This window comes from Melospiza melodia, chromosome 2 (genome assembly GCF_035770615.1).
Source record: "Melospiza melodia melodia isolate bMelMel2 chromosome 2, bMelMel2.pri, whole genome shotgun sequence".
Taxonomy (NCBI): Eukaryota; Metazoa; Chordata; class Aves; order Passeriformes; family Passerellidae; genus Melospiza; species Melospiza melodia.
In genome coordinates, this window is record NC_086195.1 from 142,521,786 (window position 1) to 142,543,901 (window position 22,116).

A 22,116-nucleotide genomic window follows, 5' to 3' on the forward strand; every position below is an offset into this window, starting at 1 on the left:
CCATAATTCAGAAAACATCAAATTTCCACCTGGGAAATGACTTTCCAGAGGTAACTGGGTGGCATTTAATGCATTTCCTGATTCTGAAGGGATTCCTCAAGCTTTAACTTGCTCCAACAAGGAGGACAAAACACGGCCAGAGGAAACAATGATATCTGAAATTTTCACTTTCTGTTCTCCACCAGGAGTTCCCACCCAGCAGCCACTGAGAAAGTCAGTCCTGAGAAAGCAAATACAGGAGAAAAAATATATAAAAACATGAATAGCAGAAGGAACACTACCTGATTCTGAGAAGCACCATGAAATTCACCCAGATCTTTTCTTTATCAATCTCAAAGCAGGGCAAAACAAAATCTCTTTCTTAGCCTGGTGCTGTCTTTAAATCAGCATCATCAGGAGCAAGAGGACAGGAACTCCTTGTCCTCAGCCAGCTCTGAAATATCTGAATTTAAAGCCTTTGAGCAGTCTGGTGGTACTGAGGAGAGGGATTTTGGGCTATTTCTCTCCTTTCAAGCAAATAGAAGAAAGGAGATCACAGAAAGAGGAAGAAAACCAGAACAGGTTAAAGAGGGAGGGAAAGAGGCACCAATTAAATAAAAGCCACAAAGCGACATGAATCATTTCACTGCCAAGAAAAGGCAGAAAAAAGTTCACCCAGGGCAAGATTAGCTGTTAACAAGCCTGTGCTGGTGGAAGCAATGCAGAAATGGAGAAACTGGAGAGTTTCCTTTCCTCCTGTGGGTTTTTGTGCCCTCAGACACCCCGGAGGCTCCAAAGGCTCTGTCATCCCCATCTCAGCACCAGGGCTGGCAGAAATCCCTCCTGGAATTCTGGAAGCCTCACATCCACTGAGGCTTCTAAAGAAGGCAACCCCAGCAGCAGCAGCAGCTTTAAAACTCCTTCTTGCCACCTCTGAAAAACCCTTCGGTCAGTGGTAAAATTGTAATGCAGGCTTTAGAGCCATTTCAGCTTTTTACCTCTCTAATAGCTTTAAACGTTGGTCGCGAGTGCGGAAAAATCTCAAATTTAATTTGTTTTCAAGCCACAGAGGCACTGCACTAATAAGGAGCTGAGTGCTGGCTTCTCATAAAGCTGTTTTAGTGCTCATAACCACTTAATGTGCCAGCAGCAGCAGCAGATGCTTCCCAGATTGTCCCTGGGGTGCAATATCCAGCTTGGTGCTGGGATCCATTCACAGAGCACAGGTGAGAGCAGCGTCTCAGGGGTAAAATGATAATTCCCATTTGGAGATAAGTCAGAAAAGAGGAGAAGACAACTCTTCATTTCCAAAGCTGTCCTGCAGTGCTTTGCAAGCCCTCAGTGATTAGAAGGGGTGCAAGGCTTGAGAATAAAACAGATCCAAGAGCATCTCAAGCACAGCAGAGAAATGAACCCAAAAAGGGCTCAGAAAAAGCCCAGAAATTCACTCCAGCCTCCACACTGACAGTGGTTTGTATAATGTATTTTTTTTCACTGACAGTAAATATTAGGTAATTTTACATCTTCACTGCTTTATAACACTCTTTTAAAAATAACTAGGATTTTACAGTTAAAACATGGCCTGCAAGGGGCTCTACTTGTACAGCAGCAAGGTTTTTTAAAACAGTTTTTGTTTGAGCCCCAATGGCTCTTTCAAGTTTATCTTTTCATAAGTTCAGGATTTTGGTAAGTCAGAATTTTGCAAAATCTTGGGATTTTGTGAGTTGTTCCCTTAGTGCCCCAAGCTCGTATGGCTGCAATGTGTTGTGCAGTGCTTGTGAGTATTTGTGGCACTGCTGGTGCTGGTTTGGTACAGTCAGAATGACCCTTTACACTCATTATTTGCATTTTGCTGCACAAAGGCCACCCCATCCCTCATGTCTGGGAGTGACAGGAGCATTCCCAGGCAGCACCTGGCTCCAGGTGAGCCCATCCATCCCTGCAGGCAGCCCCAGAGGCATCTGCCGCCCTTGGGATGCTCCCATGGAGGGACAGCCTGCAGAACAAGTGGGGATTGATAAGGAAAACAACTTGGGAGCACAGGCAGTGTATGAAGTCACGAATCACACCCAGACACAGAGGGTAAAGACCCCCTAAACTTTAACCCTGCTGCAAAATAGAATTGCAGAGCAGCGGTTGGCAGCTGGTTTAATACCTTAGACCATCCTGGCAGCTCTGCGTGGCCTGGGTCACCTCTCCAGCCCTTTTCCCCAGCTGCTTTCATGCTCTCACACAGATCTGCTGTGAGGGAACAAGTCCAGCCCAGGAAAGCTCTGTACCCAAGAGCACAAAAAAAGTGTTTTCCTGAATTTTGCAGGATTTTCTAGAAAAAGGAGTGAGAATAACAGAGTTTGAGGTTGTAGGGGACCTTTTAAAGCTCATCCAGTCCAACCTCCCCAGCAATGAGCAGGGACCCCTTCCCCTGTCCCAGCTGCTCCCAGCCCTGTCCAGCCTGGCCTTGGGCACTGCCAGGGATCCAGGGGCAGCCACAGCTGCTCTGGGCACCCTGTGCCAGGGCCTGCCCACCCTGACAGGGAACAATTCCTGCCCAAAACCCCCCAAATCCCTGCCCTCTGGCAGTGGGAGCCATTCCCTGTGTCCTGTCCTTTGTCCCAAGTCTCTCTCCAGCTCTTTTGGAGCTCCTTTATGCACTGGAAGGGGACTGAAAGTGTCAAATGCCACTTCACTGACATGAAGAAGGAACATTACATTGACACCTTCAAAGCCAAAGGTTGGTGAGGTAAGGGCCAGAGCAAGCCTGTGTTTAATTCATCTAATCACATCCATCATTCAGGGCTTTTAGTACAATTGAAAAAAAAAAGTCCAGAAGAATACTAAATATTATACTAAATATTATACTAAATATCACAAAAACCAGCACACAATGGCCAATCCCAAACCCACCCAGAAAACCAACTAAGGAACTTGGTTTGAAAGGAACCACCAAACGCAAACGTTTGGGTTTACATCACCCAAGATGTGAAATGGTGCCAGTTCAGCACGTGGGCTGTGGAATCAAGAGCATCATCCTACACCCAAAGCAGCACTTGGGGGGTGGAAACCCCAGTAAATGCATCGCATCAGCTCTGCCCACATTCCAGAAGGGGGGAGAGGAAAGGCACAGCTGACCTTTTTACAGGTGATGGATTGGCTCCTACAGCAGTTACTTACACAATTTCTAATCCCAGTTTCTAATCTGGGCCCTCACCCTCACAGCCAAGAATTCCTGCCCAAAATCCCATCTATTTCCTGTGGCACTGGGAGCCATTCCCTGTGTGCTGTCCCTCCATCCCTTGTCCCAAGTCCCTCTCCACTTCTCTTGAAGCTCCTTCAGATATTGCTTTGTAATTAAGAACTATTGCAAATGTGAAACTTCTAAAAGTAAATACCACACTCACACCAATTAATTAATTATTCCCACTGAAGACAATTAAAGCCCTGAAGCACAACAAGAGGCTCACTCCAGCTGCACTGAGAAACTGAAAGACAACTCTTGAGCAGAATTTGTCTTCAATCCCAAGGAAATTAATTTTCCAGCCATTCCTTTGTTCAGCCCTGTGGGCTCATCCCAGTCAAACCGGTACAAAGATGCCAAAATAAAAGCAGAGGTTGCTTTAAATTTTTGGCTGTCTTATCAGCCCAGGCTGAGCAGAAAGATTCCTTTTATTTGATTTTCTCAGTTTCCTTTTATGCAACACACCAAGCCACCTCCCAATACATTTGATTTAATATATTTGCAGAGGGCAGACTGGCCCCATCCATAAATTCTCCCATCACAAGAGCAGTAATAAAGTTTGAAGCAGTGGAAATCTCAGTTTTCAACAGCTACTGGTGGTGAAAATCAACTGTAACTTCAGAACCACTTTTCTTTCAAATGAATTCCCACATTCCACAATCATTAGCTGTTCAAATCAAAGAAAGCCGGAAAAGGAATTTTTTAATTATCTATCTGGGGCCAGTTCATTACAAAATAAAAAACAATCCACAAACAAAAATACCTTTATGCGGCAACAGCAGAAATCCAGCAAAAACACAGCCAAAAGGTAACGATCCTGAATTAGATTCTACTCCCAAGCAGGTAAGCTCTGCCTGAGTCCTGCAAAAGACTCAGAGCAGCTGAACAACACTGTAAATGAAAATGTATGTGAAAATATAATATATGGAAGGAGGTCCCTGGGACCACCTCCAATTCTCATTTCTCAGAGGGAGTGTGCTCAGGAATAACTGCAATTCCTTTTTATCTCTCTAAGAGGCCCATGTGTCCAGCCAAAGCAATCTCATCAGAAAATATCTTTTTTTTCCAATTAAGATGCTTGTCAAGTTTTATCTACTACGCTGGAAAGGCGTCTCCAGCCACTCTTCAGGGGAGCTGATGGACATCAGTTAATTAAAATCACCAACAGACAAATCTTGGATCAGATTGGATCCAGCCACTGCACTGTTTCATTTCCTTGCCCTTCATCCTCCCTTCCTCTTTCCTAGGATATGTTTTATGTTTTTCCAGAATCTTATTTTCCAGAATCTCACACTGGGCTGGGTTGGAAGGGACCTTTAAGATCGCCCAGTGCCATCTCCTACCATGGGCAGGGACACTCCCACTGTCCCAGCTGCTCCCAGCCCCAGTGCCCAGCCTGGCCTTGGGCACTGCCAGGGATCCAGGGGCAGCCCCAGCTGTGCCAGGGCCTCACACCCTCCCAGGGAACAATTCCTGCCCAAAATGCCCTCTGCATTCCAGCCCGGATGGCCACAGGGCAGGAGGGAGCAGGAGGGAGCCCCGAGCAGGGCAGAGCTGATGTCCCCCTGCTCCCAAAGCCAGCCCTGAGCAGCACAGACAGCACGCGGGGCAGCATGACCCCCACTGCGACCCAGCTGGCAGGCCCTGAGCGCTCACATTCTGCTCCACAACGTGCTGCCCCGTCCCAACACAGCCTCATTGATCCCCAGGATGGTCCAGAGGGCAGAGACACATCTGCTGGCAAAAGCCGCTCAATGGGCCAATGTGCCACACAAAGGCCTTCCGCCCCAGCTCTGGTGGCAACCCAGTGACCTGAAGGCCTCAAATAAAGAAAGAATTAGAGCAAGGCGAAACTGAAGTGCCTCTCTCTTTCCGGGGGAAAATTGCTGCAATCAGGGTCTTCCCCAGCTTCCACAGGCACAGCTGACTCCAACAGAGACTGCCTGAAACAGTGGACATGTCAGATTTACCAGCTTGAGGTTAGGGTTTGTCTTCCCAGAAACAAGGGTGCACTTGTTCCTGGATCTGCCAGACAAGGAGATGCTTTGTGCAAGTCAAAGAAATCATGTATTTTTTCTAATACATGACATATGGAAGGGATTTACCTATTTTTCCCTAAGAGAGATTTAAATGGGCTCAGTGCAGTGCCAGAGGGAAACCAAGTGAAGCCACAAGGCCCAGCAGCAGCTGAGTGTCCAAAGGCAGCATCCCTCTGGAGAGCAGGCAGAAGCTTGGCTCATTTATTCATTGCTATTTTTTAAATCTCAAGGGTGAAGTGTTGGGGAAAGGAAATAAACAATCAGCCATCCTGGGAGCAAATTTAAATGCTGGAGCTGGCTCATCACACAAAAACTTTGATATTTCAAGCCCACTGGTCCATCACAGGTTCCACTTTGCTGTTTATCCCTCCCTCCTGGCTGGAGAAGCAGAAATCCCTGATGGCAGCAGCAAAAAAAAAAATTTGGTCAGACTCGAGTACAGAGCTACTAAATCCTGCAAACACACACAGAACAAATCTGCATCAACCTCAATGGGGAAAATAAAAAAGCAGTGAAATGAGAGATCCTTTCCAGACACTGCTCAGCTACACCCCCACTTCTGACACAACCTGAGCGTGCTGGGGAAGGAACAGACCCAGACAAGAGGCACAGCCACCACAGAGGGCTGGCTTGCCAGGATGCGGGGTGGTTTGAGCGGTGACAAACCAGACATGGCACCTCAGCAAGCTCTGAATTACAGGAACCAGGTTTGTTTTTTCCAGAAAGGCCACAAAAAGTCACGTGAGAAAATGTCAAACTTAAAGGAACAGCAGTGAGCCAGAATGAAAGAGCTTTGTGGTGAAAGGAGCAAAGAGCCAACACATCAACACCAAAACCACCCATGTCTCCCCCCCAAGCATCATCAGATGGGATATTGGGAAGGAATTCCACCCTGTGAGGTTCCCAGAGCAACTGTGGCTGCCCCTGGATCCCTGGAAATATCCAAGGCCAGGTTGGATGGGGATTGGAGCAACCTGGGATAGGGAAAGGTTGGAATTACCTCATTTTTGAGGCCTCTTCTTGATTACAATCAAGAGAAGGGTTGGTTTCTGCTGAAAGGGACAAGGACTGGGGTCTCTTTCCCTTTGCTAAGCATCCAGCTGATCTGATCCCACTGGAATGTGGCTGAGAATTTGAGTCCAGGAAGGACACCAATTGGCATAAGGGGGACGTTAAAGTCTCCAACCTTCTGCTGTTCACATCACCCTCAAACCAAGAGCCTGGTGCCTGCCCAGCAGCCTCAGACACCCCCGACTGATGGGCAAGGAGATAAGAGCTGCTCTCCTTGGACCCAGGGCCATCTTTGGCACAGGCTGCATGATCTGAACACTAAACTCCACTTGCTGGTCAGTGCCACTGCTTTTTGCCCCCCAAAAGTCAACCTTGATTTCACAGCCAGCTTCAGGAGAGCTCACAAGGAAGTTGATTCAGCTTCTAGGAGTCACAGGCTGCAAGTGCACACTTCAAACAAAGCCTCAGTTGTTTCATTTTTTTTGTTCCATAATTCTCCCTGCAAAAGGGCCTCATTTGACTTCACTCAAGTCAATTGACTCTCAAGTGCTTGCTGACATCATCTGCAAACAAGCATCAGCCAAATAAAGGCTCAGAACTGCACATCAAGAGGGAATTATGGGTCCAGATCAGTTCAACAGCTTTGCTTTTAACACCTCACTGTAGACATGGCACAAAGGCAAAAAAAAATTAGAATAATTTTCAAGGCTGAGATGAGTACAAAGAGAAGCAACCAAAAAACAATTAAAACCTCTAGCCATGGCTGGTTATACCCTTGAAATCCCACTCTGGAACTTGGCCACACTTCTTCTGGAAACAACCTGGAGAAAAAGCTTAAATCTGCAACCAAACACTCCTAAATCCAAGTTTCCTTTCCCAGAGGAACACACAAGACAGCGAACAAAAATCACAGATCAGCTTCACAGCCAACAAAGCAGAGTCATTAGAGTTTTCAGCTTTGCTAATCAATTTTGTTAATGAGACATGTCAGCAGCACAGAGGTTCCCAGTTCCTGAAACCACAAGCATTCCTGGAACCCTAGCACTTTGGATCCCCACCCAGACCTCACAGGCAGCAGAGTCCTCTCCAAAACAACAGCCTGGCAGATGCTGAAACGCCCTGTGACCAATGCCAGGAAAGCCACACCTCACAGATTTCACCCATTATTGCAGAGAGGGGCATTTGGCAAGGGCCTGGAGGAACAGGACACAGGAGAACGGCTTCACACTGGCAGAGGGCAGGGACGGATGGGACATTGGGAAGGAATTCCTGGCTGAGAGGGTGGGCAGGCCCTGGCACAGGGTGCCCAGAGCAGCTGTGGCTGCCCCTGGATCCCTGGAGCGTCCAAGGCCAGGTTGGACAGGGCTTGGAGCAGCCTGGGATGGTGGGAGGTGGAATTAGGTGATCTTCAAAGTCCTTCCCTGCCCAACCCTGTCTACTCTGGTTCCTTCCCCAGCTTCCACCTTTTCCTCAGCACACTTTCTCAAGGATCATCACCACACACTAACCCTGCTCCTTCCTATTCCTTCCATTTCATTCATTTACGCCCACTGGGGCCAGGTTGCCTTCTCATCTAGTTCATTTTTGTGGTCATTTTGGAGCCACAAGCATCCCTGAGGCACTTCCACAAAGTCTACTTTTATGAGAGACAGAAATAAACCACCTTCAACTTGAATAGGAAAAAAAGAAAGGATGATAAGAAGCTTTTTCCATTGGCCCCTGCACCCTCCCAGTGCATCCACCACCCAGTAATGACACACAGCAAAGTTGCTCTCCAACATTTTCTGCTCTGTCACAGCCCAACAGTGCTTGGATCTATTCCAGGACACTTAGGAATTCACGAGAGAGGCTGGAAAAGCAGAGTTGGTGAAGGAGGAGAGTGGCAAATTCAACCCCAAATGGAAAGTAAATCACTGGAGCCCAGCTCCAGGGCAGCAAGGTCACATTCACTTCCCTCTGGGTGAGGAAAATCAAGGCTCCTCTGGAAAAGGGCCACAATTTTTCACTGTTCTGTCAAGAACAGAGAGAGAACTTCTGACATGGAGACCCCCACAAGTCAAACTTCCATGATGTCAATGCCATTTCACTTTTCTCATTTTCTCTCCTCAAAATTCACACTCATGGCTCCACACATGGGAAAGGACTAAATGTCTAAGTAAAGACCAACACAATTAATTAACCTGGGATTAACAGGATTACAGGTTCCCATTGCCTCTTTGGAAAAGGGAGTTATATAATTCAATTGTAAAAGTCTAACTATAACAACAACTACACAGTTGAGAGAAAAAAAACATTTGTTTAGGAAAATAAGCAGAAAAACCACCTCAATTTTTTCCCCTTCTTGGAGGGAATTCAGAAAATATTGTACCTTGATGCTGTGTAAAAAATCTCCAGCAATGGGTGTAAGATTGTTTCATTCACAAGCCCAAAATCTGGCACCACAGCAGCTGCTGTGCAGAAAATTAACCGTATCCCAGTCAAAACCAGTACAGGGAACTCACAGGGAGAGTTTGGAAAGGCTTTCCCATATGGGTTAGACCAGGAGTTGATGGAGCACATTCAAACCAGTCAGGATTTTATGAGAATGGCTGCACCTCAGAGTGGAGGAGCATTGCTGTACCCAGGGAAGAAATCCCTGTAAAAACACGTGGCTGGCTCTAAGGGCCCCAAAATCCCTCCTTGCCCCCTTTTCTCCCCCCTTTGTCCAGCTGCAGCTCAGTGCAGAGCTGGCTGTTCAGAGCCAAAGCCACGTTTTGCAGATGCTCTGCAGGAAAAACCTTTGACAACTCCAAAGCTTTACAAATCCCAGGGCCTGTTAATCACCAGTCTGAGCCCATAATCCCAGCCCAGGCCCCACACTCAATGGGTTTTGCAGACTCTCCCCCACTGGCATTCTGCACCACAAATTCAGCACCAGTCACACATCCTCCCCTGACAATATTTGGGGGGCACCACTAAATTAGGTTCCAACCCTGTGGCTTTTTGGGGTTTCCCATCCTCCAAAGCAGTTTGCTGAAATGGGGAACATTTTTGACACAGAACAGGCAGGTTCATCCCAGCCTTTCTAGGAGAGTGTGGAAATCAAAGAGAAGCAAGGTCCTGGCAGGTTAATCCCAGTTCCTGAGGCTGGAGCAGCTCTTTGCTCCTTGCCAGTCCTCCACAGGATCCTGCCCCGTCTAAGAGAGGTTTTGCTCCTTCATGAAGGCCAAAATGTGCTCTTCCCAGTTAAAACCAGTAACACCCTGCCAAATCTGGTCTGAAGGCACCACACAGAGCAAATGCAACTCCTGCCTGGCTCAGCCGTCACAGCTTCCCTTGACAATCATCCACCTCACAGCCTCCCTGTAAAGTGAAGGGGTCAGAGGTGAATTTTACAGCATCTTTAAGTGATGTGGAAAACCCCAAACACAGCCTTTCATTTCCAAGCATCGTGGGGAATAAATAGAATCATAGAATCAGAATAGTTTGGGTTGAAAGGGACTTTTAAAGATCGTCTAATCCAGACCCCTCTAATGAGGGGGGCACCTTCAGGAACAATAAGGAGAAAACACACTGATATTTAATGGAATGACTGGATTTCCCTGCATTTAGCCCATCAAGCCAACAGGACTGGACACATCCATTCAGGGGGACTCAGCTCTGAGTCACTGCTCACATCCAATGCTTCAGTGCCCAGCCTCAAATCAAACAACCTTGAGAGAGCCCCTCTGCCTCAAGAGCTCCTGTGCCTTCAGGCCCGTGGGCTGAAACCCTCACAAATAGAAAATCACACAGAGAAGGGCAAATGAAGCCATCCTCTAATGGCAGATTGCAGCAAAGCAAGCAATTTCTGTGCCCAGTGACCTCTGGCCATTTGGGAATGGGCCCTGACAAAGTCCCAGCTCCAAAGCCCGTGGCTTAGATCATCTGTTCAGGTCATTTCACAGCTCTGGCCAAGCGGGAATTACAAGAGCATTTCACCAGAGAGTGAATTAATACACACAGCCCAGACACAGCCCTGCAATTCATTATGCTGATGGATCACAGCTCCTCACTTATCTCTGCACAAAAGGACCCCAAAAAGCCCTCAGAAGCCTCAGCTGGAGGTCATGTGATGCATTTAACCAAATGGACTATCTGGAATCACACACATTTCACTTGAGGGGCATGAATCCTGACAGGGACTGCCCAACTCATAGGAAGGAAGGGGTTGATATATCATTTATAGATCTGCAGCTACGTGAGCAGCAGCAGACAAAGGCAGGGAGAGGCTTTATTGGATATTCCCCCTCCCACATCCTCACAGTTCAGACAACTTGCAATTAAGAAGAGGATTAGGAGATTTGTGTTGGAGAGAAAGACCATGTTTGATAGCTCAGCCCAGCCAGTCAATAAAAGTGGCTTCTTTTTACTGGATAGATTAAAAAATTATCATTGCTGTTTCCTTTGGGAGGAAATCTTTGTCCCCTCTCCCAATATCATCCACCAGGATGATATTTGCTGTGTACAAACAACAGGGGTTTGGAAACAATAATAATAAAAATATGCTTCCATGCACTGACTTCATAATATCCTTGCCTGAATATGTGATGAACAAGCTGTGGTTAGATCACCAATTCCTTCCTCACACCAGCTACAGAGATTTTAATGATCTGAAACTCAGCAAGACCATTTCTCCTCCTTCATCTGCCTTTCACTTAAAAAAACATTAAAAAAAAATGTGAAAGGGGATCTTGCCATTAAAGCTGAGGGCCCACAATAGAAAAAAGGAATTTTGCAAATGTTCAAAATTTTAAAAGGAGATCAGAGTATATTGGTTGTGTGCCTCCAACCCCTCTCTTCATTCTCAAAGGTCAGAGAAAAGCAAAGGATAATGACAACAATTCCAGCAAGCTGCCTCTCAAAAAAACCCCTAGAACTCAGGTGTCCAATTAAAATTCTCATTTTCATGTAATTTCTTAACGTGGAGTAGGAAGCTTGACGTACATAAATTTGAAGGAAAAAGAGAGGAATCATTAAAATTCTGGCTGTTGAGGTGTAGCACAATTCAGACAACAAACATTCACAGGCATCAGCTGAAGATATGGAGGCAAGGCTGGGTCATGATCCAAATTTGGATGAAAGCCTTTTATTCTGGGGAGTTTGATGTTTTAACAAGAAAGCAGGTAACACAGCCTGCAACTCATTTTAGGCTTTCTTCTCCTACTCCTGCTGCTTTCTCCATCTCCCTTTACCAAAGTGGAAGCAGAGGCCTCACAAAGACTTCACAAAGACCAGCTCACACTGGACATGTTTTAAAGCCTGGATCAGCTACCTTTAAACACAATGAATTCCTTTCCAGCACTAGCAAAAACCAATGGAAATTCCTGGCAGGCTTGGAAAGCTGCCACTGATATTTTTTGGTAATGCAAGCAGAGGTAGATTTCACTGAAAAATTCGTGGCAATTTTTCTGTAAATTTTTAGCTAAGAACTGCAATGTTCTGCTGGCTTGAAGTGGTCACCCAGACCAAGCTGGAAGCAGAGGGAAAACAGCACCAACATTCCTACTTTACAAAAGGAAAACTGTTTTTAGGCTGCACAAACTCCAGGCGTGACTTTCCCATCACAGGGGAGCTGCTCCTGGCCCAGCTGCACCACCACCAACGGCTGCAGTTCACAACCAGGAGCATTTCTGGCACAGCATCTGCCACACAGCCCTGTCTGCTCCTTCACAGCTGCTTCTGCAAGAGGAAAAGCACTCCAGAGCCAAGAAGATCCCTGGTTGTAGGCTTAAAAACAGAACAGAGGAGCCAAGCGATAGGAGAGCGAAATTAGGCATTCAAAAGGCAACCAAAGGGTCCCCTGGGAGCACTTGCAGATGAAACAGGATTTAAAGAAGGAAAAAAAACCCCGAATTTAACTTGTAAGCACACTTTAAAAATCCATCCCAGGCAACATGGGAGTACAGGAGAACAGTCAAACAAAATCCTTACCCAGCTGATGTAACAGGGTGCTTTGGACAGCAATATTTTCACGCTTTTCCTTATCAACAAATCACAAGACCTCATCTCCCAGCCCAAAACAAGAGGGGAGGTGCAAGTTGAGCCTGGATTCCCTCTGGCAGAGCTCCTACAATCTGTATTTATCCAGGGGAGGGAAGAGGCACCTCCAACAGCTTTCCCATCCACCCCAGCTTGCTCTCACCTTCTGCTGCCTTTCACTGAACCCCAGAAGAGTTTGGGCTGGAAGGGACCTTAAAGATCATCCAGTGCCACCCCTGCCATGGGCAGGGACACCTTCCATTGTCCCAGGGTGCTCCAAACCCTGTCCAACCTGGCTTTGGAGACTGCCAGGGATCCAGGGGCAGCTCTGGGCACCCTTTTCCCCTACCTACAAACTCACTGTCACACACAAAAACAGGATCATAAAGGTTGGAAAAGACCTCTAAGATCTCCAAATCCCTTCTGGGGCCAAATAGCACCATCAAGAACAGAATCATAAGACCTCCCAAGATCCCCAAGTCCCTTCTGGGCCCACTGAAACCACACAACGAAGACAGATAAGCTGCAGAAACACAGAACTTACATATCCAGCTAAAGGTGCTGCAAGCAGCAGCAGGAGTAAAAAAACCACAAGGAAAGTGTTCCCCTTTAGCACAATATAAACAGATTTGGGCACTTTCAGTCCCCTGGAGCACCACGACCAACCTCACTGTGCCCATCTCTACATCGACCATGTGGGGACAGCCTGCTGCCGATGGGGCCAACAGCTCCCATCAAACATCCAAGCCAATAAATAAGGAAAAGCCCCAGATGTTCCATCGTCCCAAGCAAGAGCTGCAGGCCATCAGGAGGGGGACGGGGTGGCAGCAGCCCCGTCCCTGCTCACCTTGGTGGTGTCATCATGTGACCGCTGGTACCGTTTCCAGCGGCAGCCGTAGATCCCGGTCAGACAGGACAGACATAGCTGGGGCTCGTAGTACTGCAGGGGTTGGTGCTTGACCATGCTCCTTCCAGCCCCTCCCGAGCCTGCTGCCGCTAATCCATCAGCTCCTGGGAGCGCCCTGGGGCAAAGCGGAGGAAACAACAACAACAAAAAAAAGGAAATTAAAATCCCCGGCGATATTTCAATACGTTAACAAGCAATTTAATAATTAACCGTGTCCTCTGGCTGCTGGGAGCAGGGATGAGAATCAGATCTGTTCCCAGCCCTGCCAACATCTCCCACTCGTTACTCAACGAGACCAAGAAGTTTAATTAGTTTGCGGGTTTGGTTTCTTCCTGCAGCTTCTCCCACACCACCAAAAGCAAAGTGTACATCAGGGAAAGCCACGTGAGGACAAAAACAGCAGGATGAGGTGACTGGGTTCCTATGAATGACTGAAGTGTAAAGAGACAGAGCTTCTGCAAGAACCACCTGAAAATCAATTCAGAGACCTCCACAGAGCTGAGGCTGAGCCAAGCTAAAGCAGTTTAGTGTCAGCATCCCATGGAGCCTGCAGAACAGCCCCAGATGAGGAATAAACACTTCCATGCAGAAGGAGCATCACAGAATCAGGGACTGTCCTGAGCTGGAAGGGATCCAGCAAGGACCAGACTTCTGGACAGCCCCAAGAAAATGGAATACAGAGTGTGTACACACAAAATGTGTACTACAGATATTGCCCTCTCCCTTTATAAGCCTCTCAAGCACTCGCAGGATGCAGAGCTGGATGCTGTGCTTGGTCCCACAGCACACGTTTCCCACAGCTTCCTGCAGCCCAGGTGGGCACCCACAGCCCCACACAGCTGCTGTGTGCATCACCACAGGCTGGCAGAGGGGCTTGGCAGCAGCTGAGCCCGCACAGTGCTTGCTCCCCTTTGCTGAGAGTGCAGGGCTGTGTGCAGGGTGTGCAAATCCACCCTCTCCAGGGGAAACACTTTGCCTCCTTACATGTGGGATTCCCAGGGCTCAGGTGTGGGGCAAAGCTGTGACAGCTGAGCAGCAACTGCATCAAGAAAGCATGGCTGGGCTTAGGCAGATAAACCAGCCACCTAAAAGCTTTTCCTTGACAGATCCCACGGAAAGAAGCCTCCAAAAGCAGGGCTGACTGTATTTGTCACTCCAGCTGCTGCACCAGGGGATGCTGCAGGCAGTGCTGGAGTCTGGAAATGTCAGCAGGGACACAGAGAGCTCACCCCCCCCAGCCCCTGTCTGTCTGTGTCCATTCACACTCTGTGCTGACAGCCCAGGGCAGCCTTGCCCTGACACTTTAATCAGGACTCAGCATCCCAGAGGCTGTTGTGGCTCCAGAGCTGTCACCAGGCTGTCCCCAGAGCCCCATGCCCTCCTGAGACAGAGAGGCAGCTTTGTGCTTTCAGCACAGCTCCCTGCGCCGCTCGGGGCACTGACACGAGGTGGGCACGACCCACGGGTCCATGTGTGGCCAGCCCAGCTCCCCACGTGGCCCTGCTCGTCCCCTGGGGTGACAGGCAGGACAGAGGGACAGCACAGCCAGCCTGGCAGAGCTGTTTGCTGCTCACGGCCCCCCGTGCTGCTGTGCCACCTCCACGGCCTCGTGTCAGGGTCCCCTCCCGGTGCCCGCGTCCCACCTCTCCTCCTGCTGTTCACAAAGCTCATAAAGCATCAGTCCCTGCTCAAGCTGCACCCCCAGGAAATGAGCCTCCCCTCTGCCTCCCCACAACACCTGTCACCGTGGGGCACTGGGGATGTGCAAAACTGGAGATGCTGCTTAAAGCTCTGGGGCCAAACCTCGCTCTCTGCCCTGAAGATTCCAAGTGTGGAGGGATGTACGAGATGCTGAGGGCTCTGTGCAAGATGTAAAAATCACTCACAGCCTGTTAACAACTCCCCAGCCAAAGCCCTTATTCCCAGCCTGAAAGCCTAGAAGGCTGTAGCTGTTCCAAGTAATCCTGCACTAATTCCTCTCCAAAGGACAGCATCTCTCCTGCTTTACTCATGCAAGGCAGGAGGGCAGACAGGCCAGCTCCATCCACAGAAGCTTTCACTGGGTTTTTTTTAAATTTAATTACATTTGATCACTTTGACAGGAGAGAATTCTTTCCCTGGGAGGGTGGAACAGGGTGCCCAGAGGAGCTGTGGCTGTGCCTGGATCCCGGGCAGTGCCCAAGGGAAAAGACAGATGACAAGGCTCTGTAAGTGAAGCTCCCACCCTGGTTCCTCTCATTGCAAAGGAGCCTAGAATTCCAGGCTGCTCTCCACAAAAACTCAGGGAAAACACAGTGACCAAAAAAAATATCTAAGATGAGTTTTAAAACATCCACTCCTAAACACAGTGTAATTGCACGAGGCACAATCAACAAGCCTAAAATCACTCCCTCTTCTCCATGAGCATCACAACCAGCTCCATCAAAGCCCAAACCAGGTGGGAAAGGACAGCACCCAGCAGCCACCCTCCCCTCCATGCACACGGACACCTGAGCAGTAACAGGAGCTGCAGGGAGAGAAACCACACTGATAGCATCTGCCCAGAGAGCCTGGCCTGGCCAGGAGCATGGGCTCAATACTTACTGCTCCTGCTGCCAGAACCAGGGTCCAGGGAGCAGCACAAAGCCTGCAGCACCTCCCAGTCACTGTTTCACTGTTCCCATGCCATCTCCAGCTGCAGAGGGGCAGAGAGCAGCCCATGAATGATTCAGCCCACTGCTGGTTAGCATTACATACAGAAATGAAAACAGGAAGCAAGACAACAGGCATTAATTATTCAAATCCAGCAGCGTGCACCAGGAGGGAGGGAGGGAGGAGGGGGGAAAGAAATAAAATAGAAAACACAAACCCACTCATGCTCTCAACCTTGACTTTCAAGATGCATCATCTGCCAATGGCTGTGAGCTTCTCAGAGCTGAATAACCAGCTCACTTATCCAAAAAGGGGGAGCAGGGCAGATTCCATCTAGAAATACAAGGGAGCATTTTCCAAAGGCTCCAGGATGCCTAATTAGCACACACTGCACTTCTGAGATACTGAAGTGGAGGTATTGGTTACACATTATTCCCTTCCAAACAGCTTTGGAGGGAAAAAAAAAAAAAAAAGAAGGGAGAATTGGAGTTGCACATTTAAAATGAAGCTCTCTGGGGAGATCTGGCCTAAAAATTTTTGAGTTTTGTCTCTCTGGGTTAACTGCTCCATCCCTGTAGTCTCAGGACAACATTCAGAAACCTGGACTGGAGAGGGAAGGCAGCAATCAAGACCAAGCACTAAAGCATCTCCGGCCCCCATCTTAGCGAGGGGAAGAGCAACAGCCCCAGTCCTGAAGTGCTCTGAGTAAACAGTGGGGATGCAGCTCCAGAGGAGCAGGTTTAACAGCCTTTCCCAAGGCTCGCTGCTCCCCTTGGATCCCCCTTCAGGCTGGCTGAGAGGAGACCTCACTGCAGGCACAACTTGCCCAGGGAGGAAGAGGAGGGGCAGGCACTGAACTCTGCTCTATGGGACAGGGACAGCACCCAGGGAACAGCTGGAGCTGTGCCAGAGCAGGGTCAGGCTGCATTTAGGGGAAGGTTCTGTCCCCAGAGGTGCTGGCACTGCCAGGGAATGGGCACAGAGCTCAGGAGCTCCCGGGGATGCCCAGGGTGGGATCTTGGGTGTCTGTGCAGGGCCAGGGGTTGGAAGTGATCCCTGTGGGTCCCTTCCAGCCCAGGATGTTCTGTGGTTTTTAAAAGCCAAGCAGCATTCCTGCCCTTCCAGCCACACCACGGAGAGGCCTGCTCTGAACACCCACCACGCATTGCTCAGGAGGGTTTGGATCAGCACATCCAAAACAAAACCCACAACATAAACAAGGATGCTTCAATGGAAGCTTACAAATAACGAAATCATGGAATCATTAAGGCTGGGGAAGCCCCCTAAGGTCACAGAGCCCAACCATGAGCCCAGCACTGCCAGGCCCACACCAGCCCACGGAATCCTGAAGCCTCAGGAGATGTTGGAGCAGAGCTGAGCATTTGGAGAGAGGCAGACACACAATCTGCTCCAACAACCCCACCAGCCATGCAGATGTGGATGACACCTACGGGATCTCCAGTTGCCAAGGCATGGCTGGGAAGGCCCATCCAATGGAAAACCTTGGCTTTCCCCGAGGTTCCAGAGAGGAGAAACTGTGGGGAGGACGAGGGGAAGAAGCACCTGCTCCCCCCCCACCTGGAGAGCCTCTAAACCAAAGCAAGCCCTGAGCACACGGGCTCCCATCTCCCAAAATTCACCCCACTTGCAATAGAAATAAACATGAAAAATACAGAGGTATTTGAGGTTAATTTTTTTTATGTCAACTCGTTTTAAAAAGAGCTTTGGCAGATTCTACTGATTTCCATATTAAAAGAAGTGTTTTTCCTCTTGTTGCTGACTCCTGGGATCACTGTTTATCAAGAATCTCTGTAAATTCAACATCTCTATCTCTACTAAAACTTGTATCAATCTAATTATGCTTAAAGCCCTGTTAAGCAAATAATTTCCTCTGCCAATTAGGTGAGAACATGCCTGATAATCAATTAGCCCTATTGATATACTTGTAAGGCTGCTTCTCACTCGTTTCCCTAATTATACTGGAAAATCCTGATTTTCCTTAAATGCTTTCTAAAAAATTAACCTATTCCAGAGCAAACTCTACAGCTCTGCGCACAAAAAAAAAAAAATGGAAGAGAAATCTCTGTGGCCCAGCCAGGGCTGAAATCATTATCTAAATTCTTGGGATTTGCAATGCACTCTCCATTGGTTTTCATACACATTTTGTTATTAATACACTGAACTCATCCAAGCCAAAGTAATGCAATTTCACTTTCCCCAACGTGGAAGATGGAAATGGGAGAGGGTCAATATCCCCATCTGTTTAACAACAAGCTATTACCGAGGGCTGTTTGCTCTGGCCACTCCCACGGGAGGAAATTGAGATGCACACACACACACCGAGCACCATTTTCCACATTTTGCTGGCACAAACCCAAAGCATCTCAGCTTGCAAGATCCAAGATTTCATTTCAAGGCAGGAATGGGACACCCCAAAGCCAGAAAACAGCCTCAGGTGATCCATTTTGGGGGTGGAGAATGCCCAGCAGGGTTATTCTTCCCCACACATTGTTATTCCCCAAACCAGGTTGGGCCAGAGGTTTCCCACCCACTTTTTCACTTTTTCCAGGCTGAAAGCATTCATTTTTACACTGATAACACTGCACAAACAAAAGCAGCAGATATATATCAAAACTCCAGTCAGCATCTATTTTTTTTTCCCCCCCGGCAAACAAACAAAAAAGATGAACTGCAGGGAAGTACCCACTGCCATGTGCATGTGGAAATATGGAATATTTTGGATGAGAGCTGAGGCAGGAAAGCACAAGAGCCTTGTCCTTAAAGCTGAGTGCTGCTGCCTCAATCACAGAAAATAAGAGGGGAGGGAAAACAAATATAAAAAATGGAAGAAAGGTCTACAGACCATGTGCTGGTCTGGCAGAGCACTGAGAAGGGGAACATCCCTGAGATCCCAAAAATCCATGGACACATCCCAACCCAGGGAGAGCCCACAGAGCCACTTGGAGTCCCCAAAGTGGCAAGGGATGACCCAAACAGACACATCCCAAATAGGATCTGGCTGATGTGGAGCCCCTGTGGGTCTGACCTGTTGTTTATTTCTCTTAAATGTTTTCTACCAAAACGAAAAAATTACAGCTTTGAAACTAGGGCAGCGTGTAGTTCGGGGGTTGTGCACTTCCAGTTAATGAAAATTCAGACTTCAAAAGATAAATACTTCAAAGGGATTACAAAAGAAAAACTTAGACTTTAATCTCCCTAAATAAATAAGCACAGGACAGACTCACGCCCTCTGCAACAGAGCTCCTCAATGTTTTCCACAAAGTGAGGCAGGACTGGGTGCCTGAACTTTGAAAGGGTGGAAGAAGAGGAACAGGGCACAGGAAAAACCTGTATAAACCTCTGGCAGAGCAATAATTAAACACAATCGCTGCTTTCTGCACCAACCCTGCAGGCCAAGGTGTTGGCACAGCTCTGAAAACCCAAATTCTGCTGCAGATCCAAAAATATCAGGTGAGTCCACACAAGCAGGTTGTGAAGTAACTCCAAGCAGCAAAGCACAGGTGGGACATGAGCAAAAACATGGAAAACTTCAGGTCCCCTCTGCCAAAGAATTTCTGACAACCTGAGTAAAAAAGAGCTTAATCTTCTGGGGGCTGCTGGAGAGATGGGCAACAACTTGTGAATTTCTCATATCTTTAATTCTAATAATAATTCTCTTGGCTTTTAGAAGCAGCAAAGAGAAATGTGAAGCAGCCCAAAGTAGGTGAAATTACATTTTTTGGCAGAGAAATTCAAACCCTTCCACCTCTCCAAGTCTGTGTCAGGTGGAGTCCCCTTGGGACAGCATTCCAGAGACACTCAGAGCAGCACAAGAAGGCAGCAGCTTGACAGCTAAAATCTAAAACAGCAGCTAAAGGTGAGGTGAGACACCCCCAGGAGCCTGCCAGGGCTGTTGGTGTTGGCAGAAGGCAGGGAAGGGGAGGGAATGTGAGCCACAAACCCCAAGGGACGGGCAGGAAAGCACCAAATGGGAGAACAGGGATGGCAAGGGAGTGGCTTGAGGAAGAGACCCCATGAAGAACCTCAGACAGAGAATATCCTGGGATGTTGGTATGGTCGGGGTGATGACAAAAAAATCAGCAGGGCTCCACAGAGATGGCCCAGGTGAGAAGAAGACAGGAAAAACCATCACAGGAAGAATGAGAAGACAACAGCTGGATGCTAAACAAAACCCATGCACCAACAAGGAATTAAAGAGTGTTTAAAGACTGAAAAACGTTACAGAACACTTTTCCTCTCCACAGACTCCGGGAGCTTTGCCATCCTCACCAAGCTGCAAACCAGAAGCCTGCCCCAATTTCACCTTTTTGCTGAGAAATTAAGTGGAAACAGAGCTGGGTTTGAACATGCCCACCCTGAGAAGCAGCCTCCCCTTCAGACAAGCATTTCTCCCTCTCCTGGTTTTCCCTTTCCAGACACAGCCCCAGGAGCTGCCCACGGATGGTGCCAGCAGTGGAGCAGGAGCCTGTCCCACACATTCCCTGCTGAAAACCATCAGGGAAAGCAAACTGCACCAACAGCCCCAGGAAGGCTCATCTGAGAGGGAGCCAAGTGCCTCCACACCCTCTGCAGGCGCTGGAGTGGAAACAGCAAGGGAGGGCAAGAAAGAAAGGAAAAGGAAAACAAACCCAGCAAGAGCCATTTTCCAGTCGATACCCTGCACATCTGCTGTGCAACTGCTACCCAGAGAATTGGGCATGAATGTCTCTGGCTTAATGAGAGGTGGAAAGTCCTAGTTAAATGGATTACAAGCTCTTTATTTCCTATGATTGATTCCTTCCATACGGCTGCAGGAGACATTACTCACGAAAATAAACGTTCTCAAGTAGCAGAGGAGCTGAATAAATAAAGAAGAAAAACTTGCTTTGCCTTCCTGAGCAACCTGGGGTAGTGGGAGGTGTCCCTGTCCATGGCAGGGGTGAAACTGGGCAGGCTTTGAGGTCCATGGAGTAACTGATGAAGTCCAGAAGAGGTTCAAGAAGTAAAGTTAGCCTTTCATCACCTCCACTACAGCTTTGTGATTGCTCGAGAAACATGGAAACAAAAATGATATTGGAAAAATGAGATGTATGCGCTCCCCATCCCCTCCTCCACCCCTGTGGCACAGAAGATATTAAATTTATACCAGAGAAAGGCTAATATCCACTTTATCCCTCTTTTGTTCCAAGGAAGCAGAGGTTTGCCTCATGTTCCTAAAGCCTCAGCCCAGTTCTTACTGGGGTTTTTCCAGCTCTGTACAAATCAGGCTCTGCTCAATGCAAGGAGAGAGACAGGAGAGCTTCCCTGTCATGAGGGAAAGGAAAATTGCATCCAAGGAAACAAAGGGGTAACCAGGTTACCACCCCAACCCCATTCCAGAGTCACGCAGCTCAGGTAAATGCCTGTCCTGACTGGGACTCCTCTATCCTGCCAAAAGCTGGTGTTGATCTTTAGGAGGATGTGAATAAGGGCAAAAGGATTTCACTCTGTTTGCTGCAGCATAAATCTTTCAGGAGAAGGAATTTTCTCAATTGACCTGGCAAGGAGTTGCATCAGTCTGAAATGCTCCTCGCTTTCCAAAAAGCATCTCCAGACGTGGGCTAAGGTCACCCTGACACAGGAGGGATGGGGACAGAGGGTGAGGCTGGGGAGGGACCCAGCCCTGCAGCCACAGGGGCACTCCCAGAGCAAGCACAGGAGGCTCGCAGGCATTTCCAGCTCCTGCTCTAACAAAAACACAAAAACAAGGCTCCATCTGCCAGTTACATCAGCTCCCAGCTTGTTTTCCTTATGGAGAGGCCCAGTCATGAGGGATTCACAAACTCATTTAGTGATGCAAACCCAAGGCCTATTAGGCCAAGTGCTTTCAGTCATCTTTGAGAGCTTTTAATAGGATGAGCATTGATTCTCTGAGCATTAACTCACTGTGTCCTGCTGCCCTTTTCCCAGCACCAGTGACACTCTTCCAGCCTGGCACATTATCAGCACAGTGGGGTTTTCAATATAATCAGGGTTAGAGTGAAACAGGGATACCTGCAGACATCATAGTCAGGTTCTCTCATAGGCTGTCCTGAGAAGCTGTGGCTGCCCCAATCTTGGAATTGTTCAAGCTCTGATGGGGCTTGGAGCAGCCTGGGATAGTGGAAAGTGTCCCTGCCCATGGCACTGGGAGAGCTTTAAGGTCCTTTCCAACCCAAACCATTCTGGGATTGATATCAAGGTATTCAAAACCCTTTGGGGGTTAGGATGAGGCTGGAGATGCTGGCACAAAGCTCTCTCCATCTGGGACCCCTCCAAGCACTGCTCCCATCCAG

General features: G+C 48.2%; 1 protein-coding gene across 3 annotated transcripts in view; it reads right to left on the reverse strand.

Annotated features, from left to right (window-relative positions):
• GDPD5 (glycerophosphodiester phosphodiesterase domain containing 5) overlaps nt 1-22,116 on the reverse strand; it is a 100,838-nt gene that overhangs the window by 46,382 nt on the left and 32,340 nt on the right. For 2 of the 3 annotated variants that reach the window (XM_063150222.1, XM_063150224.1), the window contains exons 2-3: nt 15,755-15,845; nt 13,112-13,286 (exon numbers count right to left, since the gene is read on the reverse strand). In XM_063150222.1, coding sequence (XP_063006292.1) covers nt 13,112-13,228 — 117 coding nt within the window. In that variant the 5' untranslated portion in view covers nt 13,229-13,286; nt 15,755-15,845. The remainder of the gene's footprint in view (nt 1-13,111; nt 13,287-15,754; nt 15,846-22,116) is intronic. The other variant, XM_063150223.1, reaches the window with a different exon arrangement.